The 25617-nt window shown below is 41.6% G+C and overlaps 1 protein-coding gene across 6 annotated transcripts in view; it reads left to right on the top strand.

Annotated features, from left to right (window-relative positions):
- The window catches only part of LOC146460593 (uncharacterized), a 58864-nt gene extending 37892 nt beyond the window's left edge, over positions 1–20972 (top strand). For all 6 annotated transcript variants that reach the window (XM_085087955.1, XM_085087956.1, XM_085087958.1 and 3 more), the window contains 24 exons: positions 697–864; positions 1338–1479; positions 2001–2245; positions 3288–3473; positions 3776–3946; positions 4087–4257; positions 4570–4719; positions 5631–6200; positions 7093–7113; positions 7491–7637; positions 8082–8642; positions 9192–10697; positions 11074–11118; positions 11841–12097; positions 12535–12708; positions 13130–13265; positions 13565–13738; positions 14644–14837; positions 15237–15735; positions 16464–16791; positions 17144–17331; positions 17955–18216; positions 18378–18739; positions 19544–20972. In XM_085087955.1, coding sequence (XP_084944081.1) covers positions 697–864; positions 1338–1479; positions 2001–2245; positions 3288–3473; positions 3776–3946; positions 4087–4257; positions 4570–4719; positions 5631–6200; positions 7093–7113; positions 7491–7637; positions 8082–8642; positions 9192–10697; positions 11074–11118; positions 11841–12097; positions 12535–12708; positions 13130–13265; positions 13565–13738; positions 14644–14837; positions 15237–15735; positions 16464–16791; positions 17144–17331; positions 17955–18216; positions 18378–18739; positions 19544–19818 — 6932 coding nt within the window. In that variant the 3' untranslated portion in view covers positions 19819–20972. The remainder of the gene's footprint in view (positions 1–696; positions 865–1337; positions 1480–2000; positions 2246–3287; positions 3474–3775; positions 3947–4086; positions 4258–4569; positions 4720–5630; positions 6201–7092; positions 7114–7490; positions 7638–8081; positions 8643–9191; positions 10698–11073; positions 11119–11840; positions 12098–12534; positions 12709–13129; positions 13266–13564; positions 13739–14643; positions 14838–15236; positions 15736–16463; positions 16792–17143; positions 17332–17954; positions 18217–18377; positions 18740–19543) is intronic.
- Positions 20973–25617: the final 4645 nt, after the last annotated feature.

The raw sequence follows: 25617 nt of genomic DNA on the forward strand, positions 1-25617 counted from the left end.
TTCGCTTCTTCTCTCAAACGGGCGTTAGACAATACATGGCTTCATTTTCTCTCGTATAAAGGGTCCTTTCGTGAGTTTTAGATCGAACAAGAAGTACTGAATCAAAATGCGAAAGGTTTTCTCAGAACGTTAGCTGCAAAAGCCCTCGGAGTCTTTCAAGGATTTGAAAAAGCTAGATTCCCTAACTGTGACACATGCTCACGGACTGGACACGTGTTGAAATACACCGCTTGCAGTCAATTCGGCGCCTTCATACCGCAAACCGTAGTGTACATTTCGCCGTGATAGGTACAAATTAGTTTGTGTGAACGTGGCCATGACAGTTTGCCACTTGTTGTGATGTTCACGGAAGCCGGTCATCATTCTAGATTGGTTATACACTTCTGGAGCAAGTCTGCAGTTAACAAGATTTATTTTCTCGTGTGAACGACAAAATTCTTCAAGTTTTTTCCTTGGCATTTCGCCTTATTCAGAAACTGGTTTGCCAGTTGTAGAAGAAACTAACTGAAACTTGTCCACCCTCGTTCACACACGAACCAGTCGAAATTGTCGAAAAATTTGTCGAGGTAAATTTGTTCTTGTGGAACCAGAAGGTGTTTTTACAGCTGGGGACTTGGTCTTTCGCAAAAAAAAAAACAAAAAAGAAAGAAAGAAACCTCTGACGTATGCATTATTTAACATTTTCCGTGTTTTCAGAGCCCGGAGGTTGGTCCGGCTGGTCAGTGTGGTCTGCCTGTAGCCGCTCCTGTGGCAGCGGAGTTACGACCAGAAGACGAACATGCACCGCACCCTCACCCTCCTACGGTGGGGCTGACTGTACAGGGGAGGGTGAGGAGAGGAAAGCTTGCAAGCTGCAGGACTGCTGTGAGTATAGAAATGCTGAAGAAAGTGTTAATCGACTAGTCAATCACCATTCGAGAATTGAACCAATCATGCATTGGTACTTGCGTGTTTTGATGTTTCTGATTAGGTTTTTCTATCCAGCCATTTTCTTTGTTTTATCAAAAACCTGTTTTTTTTGTTTTTCATTTTGCCTGTGTTACGCTAGTCAAATTTTCTTGCATCTTGTTTGGCAATTCTGTTGCGGCATAAGTTTCACGAAACCTTGCCTGGTGTGGCATGCCGTGAAATGAACATGTCTTGCTATGTTTTCATTTCAGTCAGTGATGCACGAAGTAGAATCGAGGTCTGCGTCTACCAACAATTGCGACAACAAAAACGTTACCGTTTTAAATCTCCGAAGGTGGCTTTAAAAAGCCAATTTGTAGAATAACCCCTACGCGTAATTGCCCAAAGTGGCCACCGCCTAATCGCTGTTATGTTTCTTATTTCTGCAGGTGAAATCCCGTTCAAGGCTCTTGGCTGTTACCGTGATAATCACAACCTGTACAGACCGCTGCCGGATCAGCTCTTCAGTGATTCACAAGAGACAATCGATTTCAAGGATTGGCCCAACTACCTGTCTGATGCAATTTGCAGGTAAGCAAACAAACAACCAGATAGAAGCTTAAAGGAAGTTCAACTTTGGAGAGAGATAACGTACAATAAGTCGAAAACAAAGCATCGGGTGAAAAAGCGTCGTTTTGCAACTATCTCAACTGATAAACTGATGAAAAGAAAATGTGCGAAGAGACAGAGCATAACCGCAGAATTTTGTCAGTCTTGGAAGATTACGTTGCAAGTAACGGCGAATTTCTTTAAGTGGAAATACCTCCGATAAGTGGACACCTTTGGGAGCACATTCACGTGTCTACTAAGCAGAGGTGTCCACTTCAGGGGTTGTGTGTGGCTGGGACCATCACTGAATGTATGTTTAGGAAAGTTATCCGCTTTGGAAAAGTGTCCGTTACCGGAGGCACAGGAGTACCAAGATGCAAAGTAGTCTAGGTTTGTCAGTGTTTAAGAGTTTTTCCAGCACTACAGAATGGTTTCATTCCCTCAGATGCCTTGCATGCAGGCAGTCTTCAGATTACACTCATTTTTGTATGACTTATTTTCAGATGCGCGCGCGAAACACAAAGAAAAGGTTGGAATACATTTGGAATACAAAACTACGGGGAGTGTTTGTCCGGTGACCGAGCACGTGACACGTACTTAGAAGAAGGCGAACAGTTGTTATTTATGGCGCCAACTCAGCCAAAACCACTCCTGGGATGCGTGGATGACGAGATGAAACTTTGTTCTGGAAACAACCTGGAATGTGCCGGCCAGGAGAATTCAAATTATGTCTTCTCTTTAGATGATGGTACGTGGAGTTAGATTGTTCAAAGGATAGTAAACCTACAGATGTAATGTAACTTTATACTTTACCCATTATTTAAAGAGTGATAAACACAACAAATGTCATTTGGAGGGAAAATATTACTGCTATTGCAACTTGAACATTATCTTTTCCTTAAGTTCTCTTCTTTGAATGGATAAAGATATCCTTGTATCTTTTTGCGCCCGATAAGGTAATAACATACCCCTGATTTTTTAAACGTTTAATTAAATGTTCGAAGCTTTAAGAACTTTTCATTTATTACACTGAACAGATCATATCCACACAGAAACGTCCAGCCTGCCATAGCGCTTTCTTATTAAACGGCCATTTTTCGCATGAAATGCGCAAATGCCAGTGACTGGTGATATGGCAATCCTGGTCGAATTCCACTGAAAAATGGCACATATGTTCGATATTGAGGAATGCGAGAACCATCCGTTCAAGTGGCACATTTTATTCGGAAACTGATCGTTCTGGCTTTGACTAACAGAAAGTACCCTTGTCGCGATCGTAAACGATGTAAGTCATCATGGTTTTACATGATTGCTCAAAAGGACTCTTTTGTCGTACGATTATGTCACATGGGTGTGGTATGTGGCGTTTCTACCGTTATACTGCCGTTCTTCATCACGTGTTGGTGTCGACTGGCTGTATGTTAAATGAATTCAAATCTTATTACACCCTGGTGGATAAATGTTGCATTTTCAGAAACTTTTAGTCGATCTCCAAATTCGACCGCTACAGTGATACATCAACTACTCAGCTCCCCTCTGCCTCATCAATGTTGGTCTGCCACTGAAAAAAGGCTGGGTTATTATCCGGCCTACAAATCAGCATTGAGTTAGTGGGAAGGGGGAGTGAAAGTTTGCTACTCTCCAGACGGTGTTTTCCTTAAGGGAGATCGAAACATATGCGCAAAGTTCACATTTTTGTTCATAACTTTTGTCCACAATTGTAGTTCTGTTGTTAAACCAACACTAAGTTTCCCTGCATCGTCCAACGAAAATGTATGTTTTTGTTGCAGTGAAAGCTGTTCAAGGTAACTATACAGAGTGGAGCGAGTGGAGCGACTGTTCCACCTCCTGTGGGACTGGGGAGAAGTTTCGCACAAGAAACTGTACCAATCCCCGTCCGGCGTTCGGCGGCATGGATTGCTCGTTTATTGGGATGGACAGAGACGTGCAGAAGTGCGAGTTAAGGCCATGCGCTGGTGAGTATTATGGGCTACTGTCTATGCAGCACTTTGGTTATAAAAATCTTTTCTATAAGCGAGAAGTACCTGAAAGTACTGATTGACATCTGTCCGTTTTTTCCCCAAACCAAGCGTTTTACAAGCATCTTGCACAGCCATACAGGAAGGCCCTCCTCTGCAGCTTACATCTCTTTAGTTAGAGTTAATTCAACTATTTCTGTCATTGGAACCCGTTCTCTTTTCATGGTTTTCTAACTTTCATGATTACCACACACGACCAAGAAGCAATATTCGTAACTCTACTGTCATCTTTTTCATAGTTGATGGAAACTGGGCTGCTTGGGGCAACTGGAGCACTTGCTCAGCAACGTGTGGTCACGGTACAGTGCACAGGAAACGCACCTGCGACAACCCCGCGCCTGCTCATGGCGGGAAACCGTGCGCGGGTGAAGGACATGAGACAGCGGAGTGTCACATGACGCCATGCCCACGTAAGTTTGACCTTTGCTTGAATTGAACTCACCGCTCTGGGAAAAATAGTGATGTGCTTAACTTGTCTTCTCTTGCCCTTGCCTACCGAAGCAGAACTTCGTTACTTATAGTGGTGTTTAATGCTTGTTTGTCTTTTCAGTGGACGGGCGCTGGTCCGGCTGGAGTTCATGGAGCCCTTGTTCTGTCACTTGTGGTAACGGCCGACAAGAGCGCATGCGTAAATGTGATGCACCCGTGCCGGAGTATGGTGGCAAATTCTGCGATGGGCCAGCGCGAGAATTCCACAATTGCGAGGAGGATGACTGTCCAGGTAAATAATAATTAGCTGGCGTGTTGCCTATGCATAGAAGCGAGTTGGTCTCTTAATATTCTTATATTTTGACTTTAATATCTTGTTATTATACACTTGTAACTAAATTTTTTTTTTTTTTTAATATAGTGTATTGTATTCTTTAGCATCTCTGCTATCTGTAAAAGCGAAGTTAAGTAAAGTCTATTTGATCTAATGCTCGTGTTTAGCTTAAGGTCCTTTTATCCCTTTCGGAAATCGACAAAGAAGACTACAGCTAAGTTTTGGAAGACTTGCGCAGGCTTTATAGAGTTCTTAATTTTGATTGGTCAGGTTTCTGGAGTGACTGGTCAGCTTGGAGCGCTTGTTCCAAGACCTGTGGCGGCGGAGGAAGGCGTGACAGAACTCGCACATGCCAAGGAGGAGCCACATGTGTGGGCTCCGCGCAAGAGATTGAAGTCTGTAAAGTACAGGATTGCCCAGGTACGTGACAGGAGAGTGTAGTGACCTGTAAAGTAGGTGAAGCCTGTGTCACGAAAAGCACAACTGAATCGAAAGTCACTCAAGAGTTTCAAACGTAAATGACCATGCATGATCGTAGGCACCACGAAAACGTTTGGCAACACTTACTTGATCCTAAATTATTGTAGGTTCATGACCCAGGACCATCTGAAAAAGAGACGTCGTCTATCAATGAAATTTATCCATTTAAAGTGCCCCTGGGACGAAAATTTCATTTTCCATCTTTTTGCATTTTCGTGTAGAATATGACCTTCTTACTCTTGTTACCAAATTTCAATCCTTTACGGCAATTGGAAGTATTTCTTTTTTTAGCTTTTTATTTGAGATTTCACGGCCGCCATTACTTGGCCTTGTTCCGGAATTTAAGGCTCAAATTACAGGAAGTGATGTCATTGGCTCAACACGAAAAATTCCACATGGCTAATTTTCATATGGATTCTACTTTATAGGCTGTATTCTGCTGTTATTTAGTTCGCGACAGCAGAATACAGTTTATGAAGTAGAATCCATATGAAAGTTAGCCATGTGGAATTTTTCGTGTTGAGCCAATGACATCACTTCCTGTAATTTGAACCTTAACTTCCGGAACAAGGCCAAGTAATGGCGGCCGTGAAATCTCGAATTAAAAGCTAAAAAAAGAAATACCTCCAATTGCCGTAAAGGATTGAAATTTGGTAACATGAGTAAAAAGGTCATATTCTACACGAAAATGCAAAAAGATGGAAAATGAAATTTTCGTCTCAGGGGCACTTAAAGTTTTTACCTTCATTGTCCTTATGTTAGGCGAATGATATGAATTTTTGGGAAATGTACTGTGTAATATAACAGGTTACATCTTTGGTCTTTGCTTAATAAAATTCCCTTTTTTATAGTTTGCCACAAGTCCATAGACCTTGCCTTCATTTTGGATGCTTCTGGAACAGTAGACGACTCCCAGTGGAAACTAACCAAAGATTTCGTGCGCGGGGTTAGTAACGGTTTTAAGGTGGCATCCAACCGGACGCGAATTTCAGTCGTCTCTTATTCAACGCTTCCTCACCTTGAAAGAAGATTCGACGACAGAAACGACGACGATAACATGGCTGACTTTCTTGAGTCAATGTCTCAACCACGCGGCGATACGCGTACAGACCGCGCCCTAAAAATGACACGTGACGACGTGATGACTTCTGACGCTGGAGCACGTGACTTTACCCCAAAAGCGATTGTCATTGTAACTGATGGTGGAGATAAGCTAGACACCACGGCGAAGTTTGCTGAACAACGTGCCCGTGAGCTCAAAGACATGGATGGTGCGACAATTGTAGCCCTAGGGGTGGGGGACAAGGTCGATCAGTATGAACTGAGGCAGCTTGCTTCCGATCCTGATCACGCGTTTTTAGTTGCTTCGTATGATGACATCATCGGTTACGTCAAATCAGCGGCGGACGCGGTTTGCACAGGTAAGTCATGTGCGCATGTCTTAAATTGATTCCAGCATTCGTTCATGATTACCGACCCAAAATTGTTGAGAAGCGAAATAAAAACTCGCGTAAGAAGCGAAAGCTGAACCAGAAATCTCCCCCGGTGTTAAAAAATTAGCTGCTTAATCGAAAGTGGTTGGTTTGGGAGAAGTTCTAATAGAGGGAAGGGTGTTTTTTAAACGATTTTTGGATAATTCCTCGCGAAGCGAGGTTAATAAATTTGTCGGGCCGAGCCGGCCCGAGCGGAGCTAAGCCGCGCGAATTCGAGCGAAAAATATATTTATATATATATATATATGTTTTTTTGAAGATGTCCGCACTTGAATGACGTCAGACTGTCTGGTGTCGTCTGAAAAAAATTTGCATACATCGGAAAAAATATGCGTGCATGATCAAATTTCAACTGCAATGTTCATCAATATTCACTGGATACAGAACTATCTCTCCAGAATCTTTTCCCTTTCTTTTAGAAATCTTTTTTTGTGAAAGATTGCATTGAAGAAATTACACGTTTTGTGGCCGCGGTAAAATAATTTTCCGTGGGAAATAAATTCATCGAACACGACAGCGCTGCACGCCCGTTGTACATTTCATCGCGTCAGAAATAGATTTTTAACCGCAAACTAGCCTGTGGAACTACGAAAAGACCATGCTCATCAAAATAGTTGCTATGTTCAGAAACCTTTTAATCTCCTCATTTGATGCTACAACACGAAAGAGGGCTTTCCACCCAGCCCCAGCTTCGCGAGGTTTTGCGAGTCACGTATTTCTAGTTTAGATGGGTCCTCATTGGGCAGATTGTAAAGAGTTCAGGTGGTATTCAATGTAATATTGAACGTGTACTGAACACACTTTTTTCATCTCTTTGCAGCCAAACCGCCACCTCCACCACGTAAGTATTTGTTGATATATTTTTCCTAACTTGGCGAGCCGGGAATCCAATTTTTAGTCTCTTTCTTTATGCCTTGTGGTCAGTTGGACGAGAACATTATTCAGAGACTGTTTTTAACAAATGCTTGTCTTAAGTAATAATCATTCATCTGGTTATTGCCATCATACCTCCTGGATCCAAACTCTTCTTTGGTTTTATAGTTAGTAACTGCCATAAGCGTTCTATCTTTTGTTACGAAAAGCCCCTTTTGTACTAATTTGCGAAGCGAAGTCTTCATTGGGTATTTGAGTGTTTTAAATAATCTTCGTATTCTCCAGCATCGTTCAAAGAAGACAATAATCACTATTGTTAAGTATATTTGCCTTTTTTCGTCACAGCTCGATGGGGATCATGGACAGAATGGAGTCCGTGCATGAAGACATGCGGCACAGGCGTCAGCTTGAGGTCACGTGAATGCCTGACCGGGGCCAACTGCAGGGGAACTGGCACGGAGACAAGAAAGTGCAAGATTCAGGATTGTCCTTGTAAGTGGCAATTTGCGAAAGAGTTTTCAGTTTTTACGTAGCACTCGAGTTCATATTCGTTTAATTAGAGAAAACCCAATCGAGGGTTGGTGTGAAAAATCTGAGTTCGCCAAAACAACTTTTGTTTCAATTTAGTTTTTTACATAACTTTGCTTTATAAATCTATTTCGTTGAGGGTAATAGTTAACCGTTTTACGACTGGCAAACTTATAACCTTGCTGTTTTAATGATGCAATTCTATCATTTTAATAGAAGTAATCAATTTTGTCAATTCTCTTGTCCATTGACAGAGAAACCGAACCCCCCCCCCCCCTCCCCCAACCCTTTTTTTCCCCTTCTTCCATTAATTGCCTATGGAGAGATCTTGTTATGTTGATCAGAATTCGTGTTATCCCAGTTTCTTGGCACTATTAAGGGCAAACTAACCCACTCTTGTTTTCATAGCTTGCCAGATATCCACAGACCTTGCGTTTGTTCTACCAGTCTCCTCCAAGATCAATGACACGGAATGGCGAGAGGTGCAGAACTTTGTCAAGGGCGTGGCTAATGCCTTCAACATCTCCTACGAAGGTACCCATGTGGGTGTCTTGTCATACTCGTCCCAGGCCACCATGGAAATGAAGTTTAACCGGTATTATTACCAGTCTGACGTGTTGAACGCCATCGACAACATCTACCCAGAAGCTAAGAGCGACCCGGGCACTCGCATGGATGATGCCATGGAAATAGCCAATTACGAGTTGTTTACCCCCACGGGAGGATCACGTGACCTCATAACCAAGACCATGATAGTCTTGGTGTCTCACCATGTAGGCGATGCGAAGATTCCTGGAATTTTGAGAAGACTTAAGTACGGCGGTGTCACTCCTGTGGCTATCGGAGTTGGCTCGGATGTTAGTCGTGACGATTTGTTGAAGATCGCAGACCGAAAACACACGTTCTCCGTGGGCTCGTACAATGATCTTATAACAGTAGCCGAGAAAGTGGTGAAGAGTGCGTGTGAAGGCAAGTGAATTTTTTGCACAGATTTTTACACATTTTGTACATTTAACAATTGCTCCTCGAGTGCGCGTTGGATACGAGATGATAGATAGCCTACTGATTTGGTGTAATCATTTCATATCCAACCGGGGCGAGTTCTATTAAAAACAATCACGAAATGTTGCTGAATTCGCTTTGCAAGAACAACCAGAATACAATTTAATGGTCTCTTTTTCTCGGGCAGGATATAATGGCTGACACACCATGGTCGCCAAGCCAATCAAATCCCTGGAATTGCATTATACAATGATCCAGTTGTTAATGATATATGTTCTCATGTGTTTTATATATTCATGTACCGTTGCGATCAAAATGAAAACATAAAGAATCTCTAGCTGTTCCAACTGTTTTACAGTGTAAAGATTATGTATTGTACAAACAATGCTCCAACCAATTTTTGATTTGTTATCACTACAGTGTAAAGTATCGGGCTCAAACCCGAGGGTGTGCGTGCATGGAACTCGTGTATCCTGACGGACCCAGTAATCTTACTTTTGCTTTTTCCTTGCGCAGTGCCGAGATATCTCCGTAAGCTTTGGGATGAAGTCAAAAGACAGCGTCACCAAAAAGAGCAGGAAGCTCTTCGAAAGCCTTTGTATAACACACCTCCTTACCCAACAAATAATCAAGGAGTCACTGCAATGCCACTGACACCTGATCAGCAGGCTTTGATGGGTTATGCGCAGGAGCTTGCAGTCCAACCGTCCAATCAGGCTACCGCAGCTCCTCAACCGGTCTACGAGAATGCTACGTCAGGGCAGCAACCGGTTGGGCAAGTTACTGTGACCCCACAAGCTAGTAATGCAAATGCAGCTGCAGCTCAGCAACCAACACAACAAGTTTCAAAAGCCCCACAACCGGTTTATTCTAACGTATCAGTGTCTCAACAACCTGTACAAAAACCAGCGCAAGCGGCAGAGCCGGTTTTAAACGTGCCTCAACCGGTATACTCTAACGCATCGCTTCCTCGGCGACCTGTACAAATACAAGTGCAAGTGATACAACCGGTTTCAAACATTTCTCAACCGGTTTACTCTAACGTATCGCTTCCTCAGCGACCTGTACAACTACAAGTACAACCAGTTTCAAATATTACTCAACCGGTTAACTCTAACGTCTCACTTCCTCAGCAACCTGTACAACAACCAGGGCAAGTGGCCCAACCAGTTTCAAACATGCCTCAACCGGTTTACTCTAACGTATCGCTTCCTCAGCAACCTGTACAACAACCAGGGCAAGTGGCACAACCAGTTTCAAATGCGCCTCAACCCACTTACTTTAACGCATCGTTACCGCCGCAGACTGTACAAAAACCAGTTCAACCAGCAGAACCGGTTTTGTCCAATGCTACATTTGTGCCACAACCAGTTTACTCGAAGGCCACGCCGAGTCAGCAACCAGTTGAACAGGGCTGGTCAAATGTCACGTCAGCTAAGCAACCTGTCAGTGCTGTTCCGGGAGAGCAGCAACAGGTTAATTTCAATGCGTCAGTGTCAGTTCCAACACCTCAAACACAGTATGGCAACGTTAGTGTGCCTGAAGTGAGGTATGCGAACACATCAGTGCCTCAGCCGTCGGAGGGCGTCTATTCCAATGTGACTGCACCACAGCCGTTGTACCCACAACAACCTCAGCCTGTAAATGCAAACGCTAATGCCCTGGCAGTAGCAGCTACACCTCAGGGAAACGAGTCTGTAATCCCTGCTGCTGCAAACCAAGCTGCAGTTCCTCAAGCATCAAGCGTTCCTAATGCCATCCCTGCGACTGCTCAAGCGGGAGCAGCTGCTGATGTGAACGCTTCCGTCCCGCAGGCTCAAATACCTCCAGCTCAAATGCAACCCACTTTCCCGGCTGCAATTACCGAGGCGGCTCTTGCACCTGTTCAGAACGCAACTGCTGGACAAGTAGTACCTACTGGTGCGCCTGCCTCAATACAAGTAACCACTGCTCCACAACCGGCGCCTGCACAAGCAAATCAGCCTTTGCAGACCCCTGAAGGTGTTGTGCAAGGAGCTCAAGGTATGCAGTCTTTATTGCCAAAAAACAACTTCGCGTGATTTGCCCAAACGAATTTCTCAGTAGTGATTGCAAAGTAGCAGGTATTATCTCTCCCAGAATCAAGATTGGTTTGTTGTGCGATCTTTTTTGGCTCAGTTTCCTCATATTTTTGCCTCATACCTAGATTTTGCTCTTGCTGTGGTCTAGAATGTTTCCGTGGGAGGTCTGGGTACAATATCCTTACTTTTGTTAGCGTAGATTCACCTCTCCATATCTCACTTGCCAGTTGGAATTCATTTTTTACTTTATGTCATAAAAGTGCGCATTTTGCTGCCTTTTCTTTACTGATACCAAATTATACAAACTCAACTGGATGATATTTTTGTTATTTGCTTAGCGCCAGTCAATGTTACATTAGCGTCTTCAGCTGCCCAACCGTTTGGTAAGTATTTGTACTCCCTCGATCCTCACATTATTCCTAGATACACTCTATCTACCCCCTCTTGACTTGGCCCCAGTTGTTCAAAGGGCGGACAATTTTTTCCACTGGATAGTTCGCTATCCGGCATATAAAATGTGTGCTAGATTTTCTCGATAGTCCTATGATTTGTAAATAGAGAGGAAGCATATGTCAAATTTAAGAATGGGATTGTGTGAAAAACTTGCCAAAAGCATTGGCTGGAGTACATTTGCTCCGCTGGATAGCAACTTATCTACTGGATAAAGGTATCCGCTCTTTGAACAACTGGGCCCTGTTAAACAAAATGGAACAGCATCTTCCCTTTTCCATTGTATGTTGTAACATCATATATATTGTACTAGGCGCAAGGGTTGAATATATCAGAAACATTTTCTCGGTGCGCGCCAAACACGCTTACTTACCCCTCCCCCAACATTTCTGTTCGTGACAACATTATAACGTACCTCGCTCGCCACCAGTCTCTCAGCAGGTCAGTGGTCTGCGGAGGTCATAGGTTCGACTCCTGTCGGGGCCTCGGTCTATTTCATTCATATGCAAACAAACTAATTTAATATGAAAAGCTTTGTGCTTTGCCTCGCTTTCATAATGAGGTAGCAGCAACTCGAAAATGACCTATTTATTTATTTAATTATTTATTTATTTATTTATTTATTTATTTATTTGTATAAATCTCCTTTAAACAGTCTGCCCTCACGCCATGGACCTCGTGTTTGCCCTGGACTCATCCTCGGATGTTGCCGCAAATCAGTGGACTCAGCAAAAAGAATTCATGAAGAAAGTTGCGGACGGTTTTCAAGTCCAGGAGAGTGCTACTCACGCTGGTGTGGTGGCTTATTCCACGATACCCTCCATCAGTATGAAACTCGGAGAACGAAACGTGAAATCAGAGGTTGATAAGACTTTTGATGACCTCCCACGTGATCCTGGCAACAGAAATCTGGTAAGTGGGTTTTTTGTTTTCATAAGACATGCCAACCCCGATAACAGTTGATAGAATGGTTGTTTTCTAACGTTAGGACACCGTGATCCAGTATGGTAAGGACATCGAATGTTCGAACTGAAATTAGATGATTCGAGTCTCCAATACTGCCTTAATTTTCTTTTTGGACTAGAAACGTTACTGCACATTGACCCTTTCAAATGGGTATAGGCGAAAATCAGTATAAAATAGTATGTAAAACAATTATTCCACAAGCGCGTTGGATATGAGATGATAGATAGCCAACGAGGCGCCTATTTAATGGTTGCTTTTTCTCGGGCTTGGTATAATGTTCATATACCATGACCGCTAAGTCAATCAAATCCCTGAAATTGCATTATAAAAGGATCCAGTTTCTAATCAATTATATTATTAACTGTTTTCATGGTCACCCTCAGGTCATTCTGTTGGAGATGGCTAAATTTGAGGTGTTTACCAAGTCAAGTGGTATGAGGACCCATATGCCTAAGGCCCTTGTAGTGACGGTCCTTGGACCTCAAAATGATCACAATACTAACGCCGCCAAGAGCCTACAATCCTTTGCTAAACAGCTGGAAATTAGTGGCGTGAAGGTGAGTGAAATAAAGACACAGAGTAAATGGCAAGAATGGAAATTGTGGAAGAATTGCTATGTGAAGTGATTCAGTTGGGCGCCGGAATTTATCAATTTGAAGAGTGGCAACTCCATGGAGGTGTTTTCTCTATATATCAGCTACAAATGTATATGCTGCATTTAAGGGCATTATTTTGGGGTCATTATGCCTAAAAAATGGGGTCTAGGTTTCGACCGTTTCAGTTTTGTTTTTTGCCAATTGATAAAAGATTGCCTCACTCGATACTTCCAGAGTTTAAGTAAAGGATCTTTCAGACGCAATAAATTTCGTTATGCCTTGGGCTCTTACGGAAAGATACTTGAGTCTTGTCAGCTTAGCGTAGCTAAGTCCTCGAGGTGGCTTCCAAAGATGGCTTCACTTTAATGTACTTTTTTTTCAGGTCATCGCTGTGGGTAGCCCTAGCATTCCTGAAAATGATCTCCGAACCATGACCACTGAACCTAAATACGCTGTACGAGTGAATGACTTACAGTCGACAGCTGAAGCTGAAAAAGTTGCCAAAATTATCTGTAACGGTAAGTCAACACACTTTTGAAACTACAGCTGGTAATGTGCTTGCTGTGGTGTGTTACTGGGTGATTCTGATCCCGCCAATTTCTCTGTTGTTTTCCTTGCAAACACTGGCTAGCTATATCAACAACAACAACCTTATTAACGTGCCATTGACATCTAGTTTACAGTAGTAATAAACTAATTGGGCACACCTATCTTAAAACAATAAAATTTATCAAGAAGTGGTAAAAAAATCGATTGTAACATAAACAGCAGTCTCCTTTCATGTTGATCTAACACAATTTTCCCGTCCCTTCCCTAGTGGCTTCAGAGTACCCGTCAACAGGCGAGAACCTTGTGGCAGCTGCCAAACCAGTTCAAGTTCCATTCTCGGGCCCAGTGCAACCTTCGCAGCCACAGGCCCAGTCTCCTCCCCAGGCCCCTGTTCATGATACAGCGGCTCCATCTCATAGTAACCTCGCTCAAGAAAGAACTGGTGAGTGTTTGCTTCTTCAAGTGTCTTGTTTACTTCTCTTTATGTTTAAACTCGAGTGCGGAATTCTCTTGTTGCGCCTCGTTCATTAGTCGATTTTTCTTCCAAACCAAGAATTTCCAACTTAAGGACGGTGCCTATTAATACCAAAGTATTTTTTGCGTGGTTTATGACTATGCGGGAAAAGAAGATCTTAGCAAGGGCCATGGAAATCCAAAAAGAAAATGGGGGGGGAACCACGCATTTTTTAGAGATAAGTAAGCAACAATTATTCTAAAAAGGAGTAAAATACAAGGCAATGTATGGCATTTGTTTCCAAATTGAAGCCTTATTATCTCTGAAAAATGCATGGTTACCCCTAATTTTCTTTTTGGATACTAAGGGCACTTGCAAAGTTCTGCTTTCTCCTCATAGTTTTAAACCGCGCAAAAATATCCCATTATTAGTAGGCACCACCGATAGGAAATCCAAGTATCACGAGATGCGTAGAACGTATGCGCAGCAACAGTAGTAGGCACCGTCCTCAATTTTAGTTGTATTCGCTCTGATGATGGGCTAACGTTCGAAACTTGAGCTCTCGAAATTCTTTACGGTAAACAAATTATCTAACAACTCTGTTGATAAACCGGCCAAACATTCGTTTGCACTCCCCACCGACGCAGCATCACAGTTTCCTTGGAAACCAACCCCCTTAATTTCAGTTAAGTTGGGTTTCAACTAAATGACGTCAGTTTGTAGGCGTTACTTAAATAGCTTAAGACTTCGATGTAGCAATTTGTTGTTTGCCAAGTTTGCAATTAGCTTTTAGTTGACACCTTTCTTGTAGTAATCAAACCTATAATTGTCAACATTTTGGAGGTCTTAAACTTATATGAAAATGATTCAACAACTACCCTTTCTCTTTACAGAATATCCCTTTGGCTGCCAACCTGTGTTGCACTACGATTTCGGCAAGATCTGCGGGGGAGAAATCTTTGACGAGTCAGGCTACGGTAATAACGGGTTATCCCGCGGGCGTGTTATCGTCGAAGCGGGATACAACGAGAACAATGGACTGGATTTGTCTGACGGGTTCATCCAGCTGGACGGATTGAATTTCAGGGTGGGTGATGAGCGACTGTGTAATGATATATATCAGTTGTAATGCGCTTCGGTTATAGCACACGGGGGCTCTTGCTAGGTTCATACGTGTCACGCCATCCTCGGAGACCAAGGGGTAGATAGTAGGGCTAAGGAAAAAGACGAAACTAGCGGGGAAAAAAACCGACGAAGAAAAGTCGGGAAGAAAAAGGATGTGACACGGGTTCTGTGTGCGCTAGGTTCTGTGATGTGGATATGTGTGTGTTGAAAAGAGAACGTTGGGAAATATACTGCTTCGCTGCTTGGTTAGTAATCTGTATTCAGTTTGTTATGAAAATGTTAAGCGTTGTAGTTATTGTAACTGATTTTCCTTCAGAGACAGAAAATGTGTTAACGGGTCTCTGGTTCTTCTGTATTGTAGGGTAAGCCAACCTTAGGGGTTACCATAGCAGCATGGGTCAAAGCCAAGAACGTGACAGGACCTAATGTAAATGAGATCTTCGTGACGGAAGCCCCTGGTATCGCAGATCCCACTAAACAGGGCCAGTACCACTTTGAGATCCTCGACAAAGGCAGAGTGCGGTTTTTCCAACGAAACATGAACAAGACAGTGTACGGGCGAACCACTAAGGAGGGGATCCCAGAAAACACTTGGGTACATGTGGCGGGTCTTTACAACCCAAGAAGCAAGCAGGCATTGATTTACATCAATGGACGTCCCGTGATGGACTATGAACAGACGGACACACAGGAGACGGAATCTCTGAGCACTGATTGGAGCAAGGCCGCCTACATAGGGACCTTTTCTGATGATCAAGGACCCCCGCGCCAGTTCAAGGGGGCCTTGGACGAGTTTTATATGTTCCCATGTGCACTTTCGGGTGATCAGATTTTGAAGCTGAAGGATACACACAAAATACGTAAGTTTGATAACTTCAAACATCTGCTTTTACAATCTGATCACCAGTTAATCAGATTCGTTTGCTGTCGAACATGAGGTCTTTAGTGCTTAGATACTTGCTCTTGTATGAGAGTATTTTTCATTTCGGTGTCGAAAACTCAAAACCAGTTATTGCTCTAACAATTATGTCATGCAATAGACGCAAATAACACATTGAACCAATCAAAACTCGAATCAAAAACATGCACATGGCCTCATGCAAGTGGTAATACGTGCAAGCAAGTCATCATGTTTTGACTTTTGATTGTTGATAAAATATAGCGAGTTTTCTTTTTTTTACTGATCATTAGTGACACAAAACCAAGCCAATCGCAACACTCAACTGAAAATCGCTGTATGTTCTTTGGAAAAGAATGAATGAATGAAAATGAATGAAAACGTTATTAATGTGTGGTAGCGTCAAGCGTACTAGAATGTACGTTTATTGGGGACACCTAACTACTTTACATTATAAAAATATACATAACGATCGATCAATACTACTACTACACAATGTGTTTTAACGCTTTTTCTTATTACGTGTAGCAACTTATGTCACTACAATAACTTATTGTGGCTATTGAAACTTGTCTTTTCATGTTCATTAATCGGTAGTAAAAGCCAGTCCTAGTTCGACTTTGCCTCATATACCAACAATCACTGTTACTCTACAACTGAAACATGACCTTCAATTTGTGCTTGTTACAGCCAAGTTTATAGGTCCTTATCCAGGTGTTCAGCGTGATGTATGGCGCGGAGTTGCAGGAACCACCGTCACAGACCTGGCGCTTAACAAGGACTATCCTAAACACCCGACCGAAACCAGCGTCTTGGCGGACTTTGACGCCCCGAAAAACGAGGGAGACTATTATGGTTCCCGGGTGCGGGGATACTTTGTGGCGCCATATACGGGAACTTACTCTTTCTCGTTGTCTGGCAACGACGAAGCGGAGTTGTTCTTCAGCGGTTCGTCGCGGGAAAAAGATAAGGATTTGTTCGCTGTGGTAAAAGGAAGTGCGCACAATGAGTTTTCAGAGTAAGTAATGCTTTTTTTTTTGGATCTTAGCCGCTTTAGTTTCGGATGTGCTAAGAACAATTTTTCAGTCTCAAGTTCAGTCTCAAAGGTTAGAACAATATTGTAAGAAAATTGAACAGTAACTCAGGAACGTTACTGCTCATTTGCTTTTGTATTTAAGTAGCCACTGGTCTTAGGACTTGAGTCATTCCTTTGATTATCATTCAATTGATTCTGAGCTTAATTTTTGTAGTAAAATGCAATATTCGTTACACTCCCCTCCTCGAGTCGCTTTTACTATATGTGAGTGTGTAATTATCTCAACAGAGAATAATAAATTAAACCAAACCATACTTGTGCTTTCTTAATTCAGCCAACCCTACCAGCAATCTGGCTACATTCCTCTTGAGGCTGGCAAGTATTACTGGATTGAGGCCCTGCATAAAGAAGGTACCAGGAGGGATTCCCTGTCAGTAGGGTTCACCCTGGAGTGCCCCAATGCGCCTTCAGTTCTTTCTGAGAAGCCCATTCTGAGGCCAAGTCTACAATATAAGATTCCAGGTAAGTAGAAAATAATATTCAGGGGCAATGTTTACAAAGCTCTCCTAAGTTAAGACTATCTTTCTGAACAACAGTCTGTTGTTATTTCAACAATAGGCTTAAGATCCATCGGCCCCAGGGTTCGGTTGCATAAACCTTATAAAGAGAAGTGCGAGTTTTCTCCTGTCGTTTCCTGCTTTTTCTCGTGCTGTCTACCCTCAGTAAACTGACTTCAGGCGAGTGATCCAATATAGCGTTCCAGAAAATCCTTCGGAATGCAAAGTACGAATGCAAAACAGAATTTCTAGTTATCTTAAGATGCTTTAAGCAACCGGACCAAGGCGGTTAATTTGCGTCGAATGCAACTCAAACCTCAGAAAAGTCCTGAAAAATACTGGCAAAACTCGCAGTGAATACACAAACGACAAGTGATGGGGTTTACTTCATGAGGTGACTGGCGTGAAAGTAATGAAAGTTTAACTTAGTGAAATTTGGATTCTTATATGTGACTTGGATTGTATTCAGTGCAGTTAATGAAAATTCTTCTTTGGTGATTATTTTCTTTATTCATATGACTTGTAAGTATGATTGTGTATTGTTATTACAAGGAGGTATCAGATACTGATCGCCATTTCCTTTTTTAGGGAGCTGTGCTGAAGTCAAGAAAATGTGGCCAGGATACAAAGATGATGAATACATCATACAAATGACTCCTTCGTGTAATCCTGTGCGTCTGTACTGTCACGGCATGAACACAGCCACCCCCCGTGAGTACATCACGCTGGAAGCTGGTCCTGAAAGAAACTTTGCCAGTTTTCACCGGGGTAGGCTGCTTAACTTTGAGAGCTGCTCGGGCTCAGTCAACCCTGAACCCAAACTGACCGCAAACTACTGGGGCACAACGAGGTATTGAAATAATAATTTCCTTATGAAGATATTTTAGTATCTGTCAGTAGCCGATATATCCGTTGTTTTTACTTTATTTTCTTTGTCTTTATTAAAACTCCTTTAACCAGAACAATGTAAACAGGAAATGTTTTAACGATACTCTGTTTTGTTTCTCCTAGGTTTAACAAAATCCGCGTCGATCCTACATCGGGTTTTGTCCACAGAGATGACTACCAGTTCGCCAAAAGCGAGGGCAACCCGGTCAGATTTGGCCGCGCGGGAGATTGTTTCTCAGCCGCTTCCAAATGCCACAGGGGTAAATTCCAAATCGATCTGACGGGTACTGGATTGCGCATGCTTAAGGATGTGGAGTGGGAGGCCTGGGGTACGCCAAAGCTTCCTCAGCGGCTTCTGAATGTTCGTAAGTCAGAGGATGGGCTGACTGTGGCTGGAGAGTGTGGTGGATCGTGTGGAGGCTGCCAGCCGATCAAGGAGAAGATGTATGTGGAGCCGGCAGCGTGTACAGACGTTAGCAGCACTGGTATGTATAAATTGGCCATGGCATAAAAGGGAACTTCCACCCTTACATTTCTCACAACAAATTGGCGTTAATTTGTTGGATATGATTATTGCCAATTTTAGGGTGTAAATTTCCCGTGTGCTGCCATTTTATATTTTATGACGTCATACTATTGTCCCTTTTGGCAGGAAGCAGAAGTTCTTTTGTGTAAAATAATTGGGCAACCACAGGATGTCATGGACTTCAAAATGGTGCCTCGCAGAAAATTTAAAAGCGAATATAGGCGATAAAAAATTCGATTTTCAGAACACTAAAATGCTATCTCTTAGCTTTGAAATTTTGACAATATATCCAACAATTTAACGTCAACTTCTTGTAACAGCGAAGGTTTCCGTAAACTTAAGTATAAATTTCATGTAATCATCTTTATCGTCCGCATTATATCAAATCATGCAACAACAAAAAAATAAACTGGTTCAATTTCTGTTTTCCGTATGATCGCCCGATCGTGTAGCAAATGCAAAAGGCATGGAATTGCTGTATCTCGTTCACGGTCGCCACAGTAGTGTGTCCTTGGAATTAAATGGCATATACACCGCTTGAAACCATCGGGGTAACAAGGAAACCAAATGCAAGCCTTTTTTCTCTGATGTCGTGGAAACTCAATCAATTGTTTTAAGGGATAACCAAACCTCTTTCTTTGTTCATGCTCTTTTTGTATCAAAACTATTTCCATTGGCAGTTTTGCCAATTTTACTTTGCCTTCCCAGCTCTATACTACCAGTCACGCAATCCTTGTATCTCATTTTTATTCTCATTTTACAGAGGCCGTAGCCCGCCAGTCCATTCCAGTCCATCACGCCACCAAAGCAGTTGAAAAGGGAGAGAAAAAATCCAGCATTAAGCATCCACAAAAGGTACACATTCGGTCCGAGGCCCCTTATCCACACACTAAGACGTTCTTTGAAGGCCCAGGTCTCGACGAGAGCGAGATGGAAGTTATTGGTCACGTGACTAAGAAGAAGAAGCGAAGCGAATCAACAAAGAAGAGAAAGAAGAGAAAGCGACATATTAACGAAGAGAAGACCGCTGGTCAATAAACTTTAGGACTCAAATACGGAAATTGTTTTTAATTTTGACGATTGACACGTCCATTCAGAAATGTGTTAATATCGCGTATACATTAACTATGTACAAAAGATAATGCTTCAAGGTTACCTTAATATGTGGGAAGCAGTTTCGTGGGTCTGATAATGAATTGTTTTAGAAATACTGCAGATTTCTTTATCGTGAACGAAACTGTGCTGAAACTGTGTTGTGTAGATTTTGCAAGACCCCTCAAGTTGTTTTCCCGATTATTCAGTAAGCCACCACCAACTTTCTTCATTTAAATGTTGTACTGTTAAATATGATTATCTGTTTTCCAGTAGCGTAGGTAACGAAAGCAGAAACAGTAAGGAAGGAAAGACAGGCAGAAGAAGAAATGTTTTCGGTTAGTCGAGAGTACTCCTTGATGTTCCTATGAACGATTCGAGCAATAATTTTGTCACAAAAGAAACAACATTCGTTTGCCGTCCCTGCCTTCCGCAAAAACGATCCCGAATGAAGAGAAAGTACAGCACAAATGATATTTTCAAAGCAAAAAAAAAAACAACAACAACAACGGCGGAGAATGCGAAACAGGTTCACTCAAAAATATTTAACGATTGCAATGGACAAAGATCTTTTCCCAAGCAGAAATGATAGTTATTTTGTAGTGGTTCTTGAGACAAGTGTCAGCAAATTAAAACTTTTTGTCTATTTATGTAACCATAATTATCACTTATTCAACGGAGTAAAAACGTTTACTTTGACTACAGTGTGCACTTAAAGAAGACGTCGGGAATAGTTTCCCCAAATCACTAGTTTTTCGAGGCTCTGTGCTCGAAAACAATAAACTCGTTAAAAGAAAAGCATTTTTACGATTTAACGAGCCTTTGCATTTGTTTGTTGTATTAAAATGGCGAATATAAAATGCTGATTTATTTATTTCAAGTCGATGTGCGAGTTAGTTTCCTTTCCTCATTTCTCAACAATTTAAGTAGTGTTTGTCATTACGGTTCAATGTAAGTAAGGCGACTATTGCATAGTTCCACTAACAGTCAAGATTTTTGCCGTTTTGTAGCATTATGCAGACGATTGAAAGCGAATGAAAAAATCTTGATCATAGAGTATTTTTGATGTGAAAATTAACATTAAAACGTTCATACTGTTATACGAGCCATTTTTCTTTTAACTTGACGTGTTGAAAAACTTCCTTGGGACTCATTTTATGAGAAAATAGCGACCTGACTACACTTAGACTTTTAACACCTACTTTCCCTACCCCTTCAGGATTTGTATTTTGACTCTGATCCCTTGGGGGCAATAAAGTTGTGCCAAAGGAGGTTTTCTTCATACCTCCTTGGGGAACTCAAGCAACCGAACGCTTCCCCGTTGTTTGAATTTCCTAGGAAACACAGACAGGTCACGCTTGTTGTGCCTATCTCACTCTGGTTCCAAAACTTTATAATGTCTGTTTGTGCGAATGCGGTTGAATGAAACCAAGAGGTAAACAAAATATTTGAAAATAATGACTGATTATAAACAGTGGTCTATCTCAACTCACCAATACGCACTTGTAAGGACACAAGAAGTGGCGCGTCAAGCAAAGGATTTTTTGCAGTCATCTAGTAAAAACAGCTTTTAACTTAAAGGGGAAGTATCATGGGGTTTTTTATATCTTTTGTTGAAAATGATGAAATAAGACCTGCCAAATAATTCTAGAATGACGAGAGGAACGAAATCAACTCAATTCTTGAAAGAAACAACTCGTGATCTGTTCTAGCACATTTTGGAAACAAAAATGCGAGAACTTGAAAAACATTAGCCTAATATTTTTCAAGTTTAAATCCAAACCGGCCTACTCTGTCTCTGGCCAGAGGCACTAATCGACAGTTTTATTGCACTGGGGTGATAATTTTTAACAAACTTGACAATTATTTCGTTGTTTCTGCTGACAGTCAAACATTTTTGGGTTTTGAAATGACAGCAAATTTTCGTGATACTTCCCCTTTAATGACCCTTCTACTATAGACTATAGTTTTGGACCAATTTTCATCCTAATACTATAAATAGGTTTTAGCCCAATCTTCATCCTAATGCTATAGACAATAGATTTCGGCCTATTTTTCACCCTAATGCTGTTTTTCGTACAGTCGAACCTCACTTTGCGACCACCTCTCGTAAGCGACCACCTCTCATTTATAGCGACCACTTTTCCAAAATACCAAACGTTTTCAAATCAAATCACTATAAATGGAACCTCTCGCAGGCGACCACCTCTCGTAAGCAACCACTTTTGAAATTTTAAATTCTTTTTAGCTTCTCGATTCGGGAATTTATTTGTCCTGGTCCCTTGGGAAGACTAAAAAGTGTCTTAGGGGACGTTTTGCGACACACTGATTCGATTAGAAGATTTTAAAACAATATTTCTATTGCGTCAAAACACCGATTTTTTTCCCACCGGTTAGTTTAGGGGTTTTTGGCCAAAAATAACCAACTTTTGAACTCGCCATTTTTCATTTGTTTATGTCCCTACGGACCTCGGCGTGTCGTACAACTCCCATGCAAATCATTTTTCAGTGCAAATTACGCCCCGAAAGAGAATTTTCTGTTTAACTGTCACCCTGACTTTATCTTTTGTGGGCTATTTCTTTGTCCTTGGTCACTTGGGAGTCCTAAAAAGTGTCTCAGGGGACGTTTTCGGACAATGATTCGATTGCAAACTTTTAAAACAATATTCGTTTTTCGTCCAAAAATCAACCTTTTTTCCAAGGGGTTAGTCTATGGTTTTTGGCAAAATTGACCAAATTTTAAAGTCGGCATTTTTCACTTGTTTATGTCCCTAGGAATCTCGGCGTGTCGTAAAACTCCAATGGGAATCATTTTTAAGTACAAATAACGCCCTGACAAAAAATTCCCACATTACTCTCACCCTGAATTTATCTTTTCTAGGCCATTTCTCTGTCCCTGGTCCCTTGGGAGGCCTAAAAAGTGTCTCATTAGACGTTTCGGACACACTGATTCGATTCCAAGCTTTTACAACAATGTTTGTTTTTTCGTGAAAAAATCGACTTTTTTCCAAAGGTTTAGACGATTTTTGAACGAAAAGTCCATTTAGTCGATTTCTGGAGAAAAACAAATATTCTTTTAAAAGCTTCCAATAGAATCAGTAGATCCGAAAACGTTCCCTGAGACAAGTTTTAGGTCTCCCAAGGTACTAGGGACAAAGAAATAGCCCAGAAAAGATGGACTCAGGATAAAGGCAAAAACCGAAAATTCTTCCAATTCTTTACAATGGCGTTATTTGCACTTCAAAATGATTCCTAGGGGAATTTTACGACACGCCGAGATCCCTAGGGACATAAAGAACTCAAAAATGCCGACTTGAAAATTTCCTCATTCTTGACCCAAATTCGTGGGCTTCCCCCTTGGCAAAAAGTCCATTTTTGGACAAAAAACAAATATTCTTTTAAAAGCTTCCAATCGAATCAGAAGATACGAAAACCTTCCCTAAGACACGTTTTAGGTCTACCAAGGGACCAGGGACAAACAAATAACCCAGAAAAGATGGAGTCAGGATAAAAGCAAAAACGGAATTTCTTTCAATTCTTTGCCAGGGCGTTATTTGAACTTCCAAATGATTCCTCATGGAGCTTTACGAATCGCCGAGATCCCTAGGGACATACAGGAGTCAAAAATGCCGACTTAAAAGTTTGCTCAATTTTGAACCCAAAATCGTGGTAAAAAAGAGTCAATTTCTGGACGAAAAACAAATATTCTTTTAAAAGCTTCCAATCGAATCAGTAGATCCCAAAAGATCCCCTAAGACACGTTTTAGGTCTCCCAAGGGACCAGGGACAAAGAAATAGCCCAGAAAAGATGAAGTCAGGATAATGACAAAAACGAAAATTCTTTCAATTCTTTGCCAGGGCGTTATTTGTACTTTTCAATGATTCCTAAGGGCATTTTACGACATGCCGAAATCACTAGGGACGTAAAGGAGTGAAAAATGCCGACTGCTAAATTTGCTCATTTTTGACCCAAAACCGTGGGCTTACCCCTTGTAAAAAAGTGGATTTTTGGACGAAAACCAAATATTCTTTAAAAGCTTCCAATGGAATCAGTAGATCTCAAAACATCCCATGAGGTACGTTTTAGGTCTCCAAGGGGACCAGGGATAAAGAAATAGCCCAGAAAAGATGGAGTCACGATAAGAGCAAAAACGAAAGTTCTTTCAATTCTTTGCAAGGGCGTTATTTGCACTTCAAAATGATTCCTAAGTGAGTTTTACGACACGCCGAGATCCCCTGGGACATAAAGGAGTGAAAAATGCCGACTTGAAAATTTCCTCATTTTTGACCCAAAACGGTGGGTTTACCCCTTGGCAAAAATTCGATTTTTGGACGAAAAACAAATATTCTTTTGAAAGCTTAATCGAATCAGTAGATCTGAAAACGTTCCCTGAGACACGTTTAAGTTCTCCAAAGGGACCAGGCACAAAGAAATAGCCCAGAACAGATGGAGTTAGGATAAGGGCAAAAACGAAAATTCTTTCAATTCTTTGCTAGGGCGTTATTTGTACTTCTCAATGATTCCTAAGGGAATTTTACGACACGCCGAGATCACTAGGGACGTAAAGGAATGAAAAATGCCGACAGGAAAATTTGTTCATTTTTGACCCAAAACCGACGAACAACAAATATTCTTTTAAATCTTCCAATGGAATCAGTAGATCTGAAAACGTCCCATGAGGCACGTTTTAGGTCTCCAAGGGACCAGGCACAGAGAAATACACCAGAAAATATGGAGTCAGGTTAAGGGCAAAAACGAAAATTCTTTCAATTCTTTGCAAAAGCGTTATTTGCACTTCAAAATCACTCCTAAGAGAGTTTTACGAGATTCCTAGATCCCTAGGGACGTAAAGGAGTAAAAAATGCCGACTTAAAAATTCGCTCATTTTTGACCAAAAACCCCAAACCCAAAACCCTTGGTAAAAAAGTCGAATTTTGGACAAAAAACAAATATTCTTTTAACAGCTTCCTATTAAATCAGCAGATGCGAAAACGCCACAAGAGGTCCCTTTTACGTCTCCCAAAAGACCAGGGACAAAGAAATAGCCCAGAAAAGATGGAGTCAGGATAAGGGCAAAAACGAAAATTCTTTCAATTCTTTGCAAGGGCGTTATTTGCACTTCAAAATGATTCCTAAGGGAGTTTTACGACATGCCGAGATCCCTAGGAACATAGCGGAGTGAAAAATGCCGACTTGAAAATTTTATCATTTTTGCCCAAAACCGTGGGCTTACCCCTTGGCAAAAAGTTGATTTTTGGACGAAAAACAAATTTGTTTTAAAAGCTTCCAATCGAATCAGCAGATCCGAAAACGTCCCCTGAGACACGTTTTATGTCTCCCAATTGACCAGGGACAAACAAATATCCCCAAAAAAATGTAAAGGGCAAAATGATTCATAAGGGAATTTTACGACACGCCGAGATCCCTAGGGACACAAAGGAGTAAAAAATGCCGACTTGAAAATTTCCTCACTTTTGATGCAAAACCATGGACTTCCCCTTGGCAAAAATTCGATTTTTGGACGAAAAATAAATATTCTCTTTAAAGCTTCCAATCGAATCAGTGGATCCGAAAACGTCTCCTGAGACAGGTTTTAGGCCTCCCAAGGGACCAGGGACAAAGAAATAGCCAAGAAAAGATGGAGTCAGGATAAGGGCAAAAACGAAAATTCTTTCAGGGCGTTATTTGCATTTTAAAATGATTCCTAAAGGAATTTTACGACACGTAGATATCCCTAAGGACAT

This window comes from Pavona decussata, unplaced genomic scaffold (assembly GCF_977016875.1).
Source record: "Pavona decussata unplaced genomic scaffold, jaPavDecu1.1 SCAFFOLD_210, whole genome shotgun sequence".
NCBI lineage: Eukaryota > Metazoa > Cnidaria > Anthozoa > Scleractinia > Agariciidae > Pavona > Pavona decussata.